Raw genomic sequence first — 11,735 nt, forward strand, 5'->3', positions numbered from 1 at the left:
AGAGGGACAGGGCTGTGTTCTCCCTGGGGCAGCTGCCACACCTCCTAGTGTGGGTCCGCCTGCTCCTTTCCCTGTCAAGAGGCAGAAACTGGAGGCCACAGGGCTGGCTTTTGTGTTTCACAGTGCAGCATAAACCACGTGATAATGCACGTGTGCCCATGCCCGGAGCCATCGGCACTGCTTCCCACCGTGGGGATGGGAGGTCCTTCATGGACCTGGTGTAGGGGCTCAGTGTAGGGAATTTGGACATTATTAAACTTGACCCATTTTGAATATGTGAATTCATCTGTTTTATTCCCTGTTTTCACATTTCATGACTAGCGATGTACCACTTAGAAACAGCAACTCTAAAATGTAGTAGACATTTTACACAGCATGGAGTGGTGCTCACTGCCTAGGGTAGTGACTCCTTTAAAGTTCTTTTCATTGTGATAAGAAGAAATCTGGTTTAGAGCCCATCTAAACATTTGACAAAATTGTTATGGATATGCCCTATGAGAGTAAGATGGGCAGTGACCAAATTCGGAAAGAATCCAGCATTTATAATAATGCTCCACAGCTCCATAGATCAAGGCTGACTTCTGTTTGCAAATGTCACTTCCTGGCTCCATCAGGGCTCCAGACTCCCAGCTCCTGAGACCACAGGCCATCTCTGAGCAACTCTGGGGATTGGGAAGAGGGTCTTTTACTAAGTGTTTACATTAGAACCACAGGGGAAGCAGTTACGGAAACTTAAACGCTCTCCTAAACCAGAGGCAGGGCTTAAATCATATATTTGAATCAGAGCAAGATAGCAGTTGAAGAAAAACCCCACCAACTCTGAATTAATGAAATAACTGGACTGTAAGAACTGTTTCAAGGAATGCAGCTTTAATAATACTAATTACTCCTAGTAACTCAAGTAAAGAAAGAAAAAGTAGCACAGTAAAGATCCTATTTTCCTAAATCAAGGTGAATAAATTGTAAGAGTATATTATTTATTTGTAGGTGAATTGGGCTCCTAGTGTATTAAACAAATGATTTATTCATTTGCTTAAAAGGCTTTTTTGATGTCTCGAGTCTGTACCAGCCTGTCTGGACACAACATGTGAGTTTTACTACATAATACATTGTGTCCTTGTCACCCCATAGCTCCTTTGATGGAGAAAGTGACCCTGGATGGCCTCAAAAAAGAGAAAAGGATTTTATCTTTCTCAGTTTCTCATGAGTAACTGAAAACCCTTGTGAGATTAATGGAGTCACTTAAGAGAAAATCATGAATTCCTGATACAGGACTTTCGAACAGTCTGATAGTTGGATTCTAATCTGTGCTGAACTATTTAGGTGGCAAGACCAAAATGAGATAGTTAATGCTGGATTTGAAATGGAAATAACTTGATTAATACCACGTCACCTGAATAAGACTGAGCTGTCACAACCTGCAACAAAGTGCATTGGCTTCCTGCCCCAGACAACATTTCCATGTACCCCAAAATTGATAGGTGACTTTTTTTTTTAATTTAAATCAATTAGAACTAACTCAGTGAAGGTTATCTTGCAGTAAAAAAAATTTCCCAGGGGTGTGTGTGTGTGAGTGAGAGAGAGAGAGAGAGAGAGAGAGAGAGAGAGAGGGAGGAGGGAGGGAGGGACGGAGGGAGGGGGAGAGAGAGAGAGAGAGAGAGAGAGGGAGAGAGGGAGGGAGAGAGAGAGAGAGAAAAGAAAAGAAAAGAAAGGCTGGAAGTGATCAGTATGGTTATTTTTTATGATGAAATGTCTCCATCTAGTGGAATTTCAGAGCAGTAAAAATGTCACCACATTAAAATGAAGATAATGGCTCGAAAGCGATTTCCTTAAATGCATGCAGTGTTCAAAGAAAAAAGCAAACTTCCACATATGTTCTTAGATAATATACTTATAACTGCATGTATTTCTTTTGGAGGATGTAGAAATGAACCCAATACAAACTGTTTAAATGTTAGCATTTTTAATTTCATGATTTGAACCTAAAAGGCAGGGGGTCAAGATAGGGGAGCAACACAGGGTAGATTCCACACAGCTGGATGGATCTAGTTCTTAAGTTGGGGGGTGGGTTCACAGGTGTTCATCTGTACATACGGTCTTTGGTACGTATAAATTATTTCATAATAAAAATCTGGACATAAACTAAATTTAAGGTTATTAATAAAAGACTTTCTGGGGAAAATCATCTCCCTCTTTTGATTGATTTAAATTTAATAGGGTAACAAAAGAAAGACTGAAAAACCAACTGAAACATAAGTGTTTTAAAGCCTTTGCCAGCACCCTGTCTCCTTGTGAGCTATCCTGTGCTACTCGTGCCACCTGACGCTTTCCCGCAACTGCACCTGTAGCACATGTGGGCTCGTCCGCATTTGTCTGTCGCTGCATTAAATCCTATATGGAGTCATTGCTCATCGTCACCTCTCTCAGAGTCAGTCTTTAGAGGATGGGTCATTGGAGTAAGGCTTGCATTTAATATGGAGGCTGGTTATCCTCTACCTAATTGCATTAGTCTGGGGAGGATCTTGACCAGGGCCAAAAGCCAACATTTCTCTTCCCTGTCTGAGGGCTTTGACACACAGCCCAGCAAAAAAGTGATTTAAAAAAAAAAAACACAACAACAAAACAGCTTGGGATTTCTCTCGTTGCCTTCAAGGACCAAAAAAGGAAGGAGAGAAGGTGCTGGGTTTCTGGTGATCAGAAGTCTAGGAGGTCTCCATCTACTCAGGGGCAGCGCACCCTCCCTTCCCCCTTGCACTCCTGACTGCAGGCCGGTGGAGGGCTCTGCAGCACTGTCGGCGTCAGAGCTACAGCCCTACATACATGCTAACCGTTGCTGATGGGAAGAGGCACGCACTCCTCCCCTGCTCTCTGTCACATGCAGCTATGCGAGTCTGAGCAAATGAACTCTAACCGTTTAATCTACTCATCTGTTGCAAGCTGAGAGTGGTATTCTCACCCCCCTTTCACATCCTTCTGCCTGCAGCGCTGAGAGCCCCACAGATGAGCCCATGCTGTTGCTGGAACGCTGGGCTACACAAAGTGGTGGGACTGAGACTCTCATCCCCTTAGCGAGTTTTTGTTCTCTGTCTGCACTTGCACGCACACAGCTACACCCACCCTTCCTCTCCTTCCCTTCAGACTCAGAGCAGTGCTGTCAATACTTGATGAAATAACCTCAGGGAGAAAGTGTCTGAGCAAGGCGTAACCTACTGTACGCTTTATTCTTCTACCCATTTTCTTGAGAGCAAACAAGGCAGGTATTCATCTCTTAACGGGCCTCCTAACAGGCTTCCTTTCTCAGGTGATATGCAACTATAATGTCTGTCTGCTGTCCGTCTTTCTGTCTCTCTCTGCCTCCCTCCCTCCCTTGTTTTTCTTTCCTTCTTTCTTTTGAATCATTCAATGGCTGACAAAGTAATGCTAAAGCCAGCGGCTTGCATCTCTCCAGAGATACCAGGATGTTGGTCGCCTCGGGACAGGGGATGAAATAGAGACTGTTAGCCAGATTAGCAGTGCATGCTTTTTTTTTTTTTTCCAGCTTTATGGATATATAATTGGAAATATGACATTGTATAAGTTTAAGGTGTACAATGTGATGGATTGAAACGTATATTGTGAAATGTTTACTACAAGAAGGTTAGTTAACACATAGGTCACCTCACATAATTACAGTTTTGTTGTTGTTACAATGTTTTTCTTAAATGGGGGGGGGGGGTGCGGAGTTCCCTCCCCTTCCCTTCCCTTCCCTTCCCCTCTGTGTAAGTTGGAGACACTTAACAAGCAAAACGCCCTCTCCCCACCAGAGCCCCCTCATGGCCAGGGTCCTACATTCTGAATTTATAAATAAGGCAAGGGATGAGAGACAAAGCTGGCTTCCTCTCTGCGCTGACACAGATTGTAACCATTTGACCCTCACAGAAGGCTGTGTCGGAGTTTGGAGAAATCTAGTAGTAGAATGACTAGGAGATAGTCCTATGCTCTTACAACACAGAGTCTGTGACTGCAAAACATTGAAATGGTCGACATATTCACTTCCTTTTCTCTTTTTTCCCTGCAGGGAAGGAGATTGGTGGGAAGCACGCTCCTTGACAACTGGAGAGACTGGTTACATTCCCAGCAATTATGTGGCTCCAGTTGACTCCATCCAGGCAGAAGAGTATGTTTTGTTGTTTTCAGTTAACTACTTGCTTTTAAAGTTAGTTGCCCTGATTAGTGCCATTAACATTGTGTAAGTGGGAGAAGTAGTTCACTAGAGCGATTAAGCGGTGAGAGGATGTGGCAGTGCTTGTCTCCCAGGCTCTATGCCATGGTTTTTGCCACATCTGGATAATACTTGTACCCTTATTAACTTAATATTTTTCTTAAAGCCTGCTCACTTTTAAAAAAACATTTATTTTGAGAAGAAACGTTATATTAGTACCTTAAATGAAAACCCAATATTACTTGCCATAGATAGAAGTAACCATAAGAAAGTGATGAAATTCTAGCTAGAGCATGTATTATTGCCAACCCAAGGATTTAAGCCTGCAGTCTGCTGAAGAAAAGAGGAGAGGGGTGGGAAGAAGGGAGGGATGGAGAGAGAGAGAGAAAGGGGAGGGTGTAAGTAATTGTTAAAGATCAATTTGAGCTTTTTCTCCTCGATGTAATCAGAAATGTTAGGGGGGTGCTGAAAAGACATACTGTCCACACCGCAGGTAGGAGTAACTCACATGCAGTGTATCCTACCACTCGGGAAATCCTGTGGTGATGCATGTCAAATGGTCCTTTCCTTTGATGTGAGGTCTCGGGTGGTTTCTTTCATAGTAGATCATGACTAACAGCCCAAGGATTTCACTGATGGCAGTTTCGGCAGGTGGTCGATAGGCTGAGGGAATTCTAGAAGGTACAGCCATGGTTCCTCCTCCTGGCCTGTGGGGATTCATGGGCACTTCCAAAGTGAACTGTCAGAATGGTTCCTGTAGCGGCCCTAACCTCTGAACCGAGGGGGAAAGAGGTGGGACAGGATCTCCCAAACATGAGACCCAGGCCTTCCCCCTGACACCTTGGGGACCTGCCTCTCCTGCTCGGTGGGGCAGGCCTGACTTACCAGAAAGGTAGCTGAGAAAAGTCAGCCACGCAGCCCAAGCTTTGGCTCTGATATTTAATATGCCCTGGGTTTGTTTAAGCACTGCAGGGAGGATTAGACTCCACACCCCAGCCAGATCCCCAGTGGGATTGCTCTCTCGTCTTTAATTCCTCTGTATTTCCTCTAAGAAGATCTGTTTTGTTTCCCACTCTCAAATACTCAGTGGTTCTGAGCTCCTTTTTTCCCTCAGTGAGTGTGTTTCATCATCAGTGAATAAAGGAATCCGTATTGAATCTTTTTTTTTAGGGCAGATTTGCAAACATCTTTGTGTTCTTTCAGAATAAAAGGTACCACCAAAATGCAGCATTACTTTGACTTAACTGGGATCCTACCCACAGTATATTTAAGTTACATTTATAATGGTCGGGTTTTTTAAGTACTTTGTTTTTAAAGAATAAAATAGCATTTTAAAAATAATACCTTTGGTTTTACATATGCAATTAATTACCATTATCTTAAAATACGATTGTTTTAGTACACTCCACTGTTCCAGTGGTTCTCTTTTCATCACTGTTCCTATTTACACTGCATTTTAATTGGGTTATTGATACAAACCCAGAAAGTCATTTCTCACAAATAATTGGTGTAATTCCCTTTATACCACCTAGCACTAGGTTAAGATTGTTGCAATCTTGTGCCTTTAAAAGTCACTGAGGAGCTGGCATGCAGCGTGTCTTTTCTGATCTTCAGGGAAGCTCTTTCATTCACAAAAGAATTTGATAGTGAACACATAATAGCTATGCACAAGTATAATGAGTTGAAATTTCGTTTTAGAAACTGGATCCTTTCACAGTCAAATATTCTAAAAATTGTTCCTGTGCACAGATTCCGATGGAATGCTACCAAGTTCTCCCTAGGGCTCTTGGAGCACCTGCTGCTCACTCAGCACCTGGTGCAGAAACGTTACCCAAGTGCCAGGCAGTGCTTAGGGCTGGAGGGTGCAGGGGGAGGTGAAGATGAATAAGGAAGGTCGGCAGGTGATGTGATGTGATGCCTCCTAAAGTGGCACGGGAGTGTCATTACAGGGAGAGTATGAACACGTCTGTGACACTGAGTGTTTTTAAGTGTTTACGCTGGTTGGCCGAACGCAGTAACCTGGCCCTGCAGCTGTGCTAGAGCTCACGTGTGGCAGGTCACAGCCCTGCCATGCAGCAGATGCCTTTTATCCATCCAAGTCCTCACCCCTGCTGGACAGGAAGAAAAGAGAAACAGGCATCCAGGGACAGCAGTCATCTCAAATTAGGGGTAGCCTTGACCATTTTCCTTCAGAGTTGCTGTAGGTAGGAAGTTACTGAAAATACCGTGTCTTTGTTCTTTGTCCATTCTGACTGACATTTTTTCAATGCTTGATTAATGATCTTTAAAGACACTAAGACTGTGTTTTGTTATTTCCTGAGGGTTGTAATTATGCTCAGAAATCCAGGGTGTTGTAGAGGTGCGTGGGAAGGGTCTCCTGCAGTTGCCATTTCAAAACAAGGTCTTGGGTTTCTCTTTTTGTGCATGTGGGTGGCACTTTTAACACAAACTCACCAGTTCCTGTCATCTCTGGAGGGAAGAAAAATAACCTGCAATTCAAATCTGATCGTTTTTCAGGAGTGAAGGAGATGGATTAGGGATGGAATCAGGAATAGATCAAAAGGGAATCAGATGAGGCTAGGGAGAACGACACAGGGTGAGGCTAGGGATGGAGTCGGACGTGAGGAGGATTCACGGGCAGAGGAGCTGATGCTGTTGCATTTTTGCAAATGAACATCATAAAACATTTCCTTCCCTTGATCTCATTTAAAGGTGGTACTTTGGAAAACTTGGCCGAAAAGATGCTGAGCGACAGCTTTTGTCCTTTGGAAACCCAAGAGGTACCTTTCTTATCCGTGAGAGTGAAACCACCAAAGGTAAGATAACGAGTTGAAGAACTTGGCTTGTCATTCAAATCTGTGGATTAGTCAGAGGGGATGAAAGGCTTATGTCTAACGTACAAGGGTGTTTAAATGGCACATATCCTCCCTGTCTTGTGAGCAGAGTCCTATATTCAGTTTCCCCTCCAGGCTCTAGAACTGCAGACAGTTCCAAAAGGACTACAGAGGCTCAAAATCAAGACCTTCCCCCCGGAAACAGGGGCTGGGACCGCTTCTCTCCTCCACGCATGCAAGATCATAGAATCTTCAGAAGTCCTTTAGAATTAGGATTTTCTGAAACTCTTAGTTCCTCAGGCACCAATCACACAGGTTGTTTTTTGCATTTCTTTTGTTTTTTCCACAACTGAGGACTTCTTTTCCTCCATCTGCTGGCCTTCTCATTACGTAACAACTCATTAGAACCCAATAGAGGAGCTGGGCCAAAGAAAAAGCAGTGGCCTTCTAGCTTGATATACCAGACACTAGTTATCTGCTACTGTGAAAAGTGTTCTGAAGCAAGAATTGGAAGCTCAGTTCTAGAGAAACAGCCCTTAGATTTCTTCAGTACACGCCACCCCTGCCTCTGTGATGCCCTGTGGGTAACGGAGACTAGGGCAGCGATCTCAGCCGTGAACATCTGTGCTTCCCTTCATCTTGCCCGGGGGGAGTTGGGTCTATGCCATGTTCACCAGCACAAGTGTACTGAATAGAGTATCACAGGGAAAAATCCAGAGAGCTTTCATTCTCAAGGGTAGAATCATTTTATGGCTAATATCTTCTGACATTTGCAGGAAAAGGGTGTTTTCTTCCTATGTTACTGAGTGGAAGAGTGTGTGTGTGTGTGTGTGTGTGTGTGTGTGTGTGTGTGTGTGTCTCCTCTTGATAATTATTAATCAGAATACTCAAGTAAATGAGACCCAAAAAACAAATTGGTACTCAAAATGATTGGAGCTGCTAATGCTTTGCACATTTCCCAGGTGCCTATTCACTTTCTATTCGTGACTGGGATGATATGAAAGGAGACCACGTCAAACATTATAAAATTCGCAAACTTGACAACGGTGGATACTATATTACCACCCGGGCCCAGTTTGAAACACTTCAGCAGCTTGTACAACATTACTCAGGTAACCTGAATTCTAACTGACTGCTAACCATTTGGATACTGGAGGGTAAGGGTGGGCACAGAGCGGGAAAGGGGAAAGAGGTACAACAAATATATACAAAAGCACTAGGAAAATACTTTTCTTTGCTAGCCCTTCGAGGTGGGGCTTGGCCAAATAGGTTCTATCACTGTTTTTTCCTCCATAGTTATTATTAGTTCCAAATGTTTGTCAAAAGATTATACCATTCAAGTTCCCCAAGTAGAAAGCAATAGGTTAAATTTTAAAAGCTGTTTGTTTTTTTGTCTTCATCTTGAAATCCTTGGAAGTTATCTCTTCCTGTTCCCCTGCAGAATATAATTCAGGAGCTGTGAAAGGAAGAGGGTGTGGTCTCCGGGGGAACACTTACACGGGGCCTCCTAGAGGGTGTGCTGTGTTTCTACCATTACTTCACGCTCAGCGCTGTAGCGGGAATGGCTGCACATGCATCTCATTGTCATGACTAGATGACTTTCACAATCTATTTATCATGTTCTACTTCCCCACCAGTACTTCCGTTTCCTAACTAGACTTAGACGTATATGATCCACAGCTCCTAAATCTGTTACAGCTATTGTGTTAAATTAAACTTTTAAACAGTAGATCAGTCTCTGTCCTAACACCCAGACATCACCACTAGTCTGTTGTTCCTAGAAACATACAATTATTAGGTATTTAGGTGTGTGATTTGTACATTTTATTAAAGAAGGTGGTTTTATGTGCAGTTGTCAGAACGATTGCTTTCTTTCCTAGATTAGCAAGTCAACCCCACTATATCAATATGTACACACCAATAGATAGGGATATGCATGTACAGATAGAGATCTATGGCCCGTTAAACCCAATAGTTTTTTGTGTGATCCATATATACATTTTATATTATTCTTCAGGACAATGACGAGACTCCGAAATAGTACATGGCTTGACTTCAACTATCGCTCTGTGCTCATTCATTTAAAATTATGTGTGTATAATTTTTTAGCACCAAAAAATGCATTTTTTTGAAAATGGCAATAAATGTCTATCGATTGATCCTGGGCAGTAATGAACAAACGAAAACATTAATAACACTTGAAGTACTTGTTGATTAGGGCAGGGGGTATCTTTTGTCTATGTGGATTCTAATGAAATACTTGGGAGAAATGGAGCAGAATATCTCCCTGCGCTTAAGTGGTATACTCAGAATACCTGCATGTTGTAAGGATTTTTCAAATGCCTAAATATATTTCATTACAGCCAAGCATCAGCTGGATCCCCAGGGTTTGGATCATTTGAAAATATTGTGTTGGAAAGGGCACCTTAATAACATCATAAAGCTGGAAGGAGAGAAGGGATATGAAAAGCAATAGACATTTTTTAATCTCAAAAAAAATCCATCTCGAGACAGATTTGTTTTTGTATTGGCTTTTCCTCTTCCCTCTTTCTCTCCCTCACACAATAAAACGCCTTTGAAATATTGACACATAAATAATTTCCTGCCTTAATGTCTCAGAACCTGATTCTATCAAAAAAGAAAGGAATAAAAGGCACTTGCAGCTGGTTCCTGGAGAAAAGGCCGCAACACTACACTTTATTTCCCTGGATTTGAGGGGTCTCTGGTGGGGTACGGCTGGTGGGGCTCTGTCCGCCTCAAGCCAGGCACTCTGCAGCTTTTGTTACTGCCCTGATTCCTTATCCATTGTCACCTTTCTCACCTGACTGATGTTTAACTGGGCATTTAGACAATTTTCCCTTACCACTGCTAGGTTCTAAAAGGCTTTTTCTTTAAAGAGAGAGAGACAAAAAGGGAAAAAATCTTCCAAATAACCTATTAGTGATAACGACTTTTTCCCTTCCTCTTTTTCATAGGAAATAGAGTTCTCTCGCATCCTTGAGTTTCTGCAGATTTTAGTTTCCATTCTTTATCCTTTCAAACCAGACTCCTAAATTATACATCAGAGACTGTTATAAAGTTTTTTTTAAGGGAAAATAATCAAAAAAGCAAGAGTTTCTGACTGGTAGAATAGAGTCAGTTCAAACTGCCAAGGAAATCACTAGAGAAATATGACCTCTTTTGTCCCTTGCCAGGTATAATCTTCAGCCTTACTAGTTTATAACAGTCTAATGTTCTGTACAAGAATCCTGTACTGAAGTTACAGTTTTAAGTATATTCATAGCAAAGAGTCCCCAAACCCTAGATATTAGACAGGGGCAAAAGACAGTTGTGCTGACATTCTGTGGTCCAGATGTGCCTTTTGAAATCAGCGGAGGTATTTGCAGAGTTCCGGAAGCCATGTTATTAGCACGTTGGGCTGAAAACATTTTTCTTATTCAGTGAGCACAGAAACCAAAGCGGTCTGTATCTGTATATACATATAGACTATATTAGACCTGGGGGTATGCAGTCATCCAAATATAAAATGTCCTCTATTCTACCTCCAACAAACATGTTTCAGCGTGTGGTGTCTAATCTTCCAAGACGTGTATAGTTCTCTGCTGACATAGCACTGTTTTGAGTAACGCTGTGTGCTGGCTGGGTTTGTGCACCTGTAAGTGTTGTTTCACGTGTTTGCTTTTCTTTTCCCCTCCTGCTGCTGTCCCTGCCCCATCAGAGAGAGCCGCAGGCCTCTGCTGCCGCCTAGTAGTTCCCTGTCACAAAGGGATGCCAAGGCTTACCGATCTATCTGTCAAAACCAAAGATGTCTGGGAAATCCCTCGAGAATCCCTGCAGTTGATCAAGAGACTGGGAAATGGGCAGTTTGGGGAAGTATGGATGGGTATGCTGAGACTCAATTACTCTATTACTAGCTTTCTTGTTTGGGAAGTCCCAAACATCAAAGATGGAAGGTGAAAATAAAGACTTTTTGGCCAAGAAGAAAATGTGAATTACTAATAATTTTGATTTTGATTTCAGAATTCTGGTCAAGATTGGAAAATGGCTCAGATGATACTACTATATGAGCCTCAATTCATAAACCAGTAAATGCTACAAGGAATATTCTAGCCTGCACCAAATGCCTTCATTTCCAACTGCAAATGTTTGTGAAATGAACTCAGTGTCACCCTAAAGGGCACGTCACCTCCCATCTTTCCTAGTGCATGCCTGATTATGGATTATAAGGACTGTGTTTTCTTTATCAATTCCCTTTCCTGTAGAGAAAGCTGATGGTTTGTGTTTTAACTTAACTGTGATTGCATCGAGTTGTACCCCACAAACTTCTGGATTGGCTAAAGATGCTTGGGAAGTTGCACGTGATTCCTTGTTTCTGGAGAAGAAGCTGGGTCAGGGGTGTTTCGCTGAAGTGTGGCTTGGTAAGGCAGAGGGCACATTTTGTTTTGGCTGCATCTCAAGGCCAGTTAAAAGAACAGTTTTAAACAAAAACATATACAGCCGTTGGGACCAAGTCGCTTAACCTGGATAGCTAGACGGGCACAGGCCATCCAGATTATACCCTTCTATCCTACTTCATGTGGTTAATTAAGGCACGCACAGAACAGGAAACCAGTACAATAAGACTCTGGTGTTTCCTCTTCCTCAGATGTGGGAAGGTAAGATTCTATAGCTGGGCTAATGCAGGGGAAGACCATGGACTT

At 42.6% G+C, this 11,735-nt stretch overlaps 1 protein-coding gene across 3 annotated transcripts in view; it reads left to right on the top strand.

Moving 5' to 3' along the window:
* FYN (FYN proto-oncogene, Src family tyrosine kinase) overlaps window positions 1-11,735 on the top strand; it is a 149,328-nt gene that overhangs the window by 102,790 nt on the left and 34,803 nt on the right. Inside the window, exons 5-8 of one of the 3 annotated variants that reach the window (XM_065888694.1) lie at window positions 4,058-4,156; window positions 6,914-7,017; window positions 7,998-8,147; window positions 10,754-10,918. In XM_065888694.1, the coding sequence (XP_065744766.1) occupies window positions 4,058-4,156; window positions 6,914-7,017; window positions 7,998-8,147; window positions 10,754-10,918 (518 nt within the window). Of the gene's footprint in view, window positions 1-4,057; window positions 4,157-6,913; window positions 7,018-7,997; window positions 8,148-10,753; window positions 10,919-11,297; window positions 11,454-11,735 lie in introns of all 3 variants that reach the window. The other 2 variants (XM_065888695.1, XM_065888696.1) reach the window with 2 other exon arrangements.

Source organism: Phocoena phocoena, chromosome 12 (assembly GCF_963924675.1).
Source record: "Phocoena phocoena chromosome 12, mPhoPho1.1, whole genome shotgun sequence".
Classification (NCBI taxonomy): Eukaryota; Metazoa; Chordata; class Mammalia; order Artiodactyla; family Phocoenidae; genus Phocoena; species Phocoena phocoena.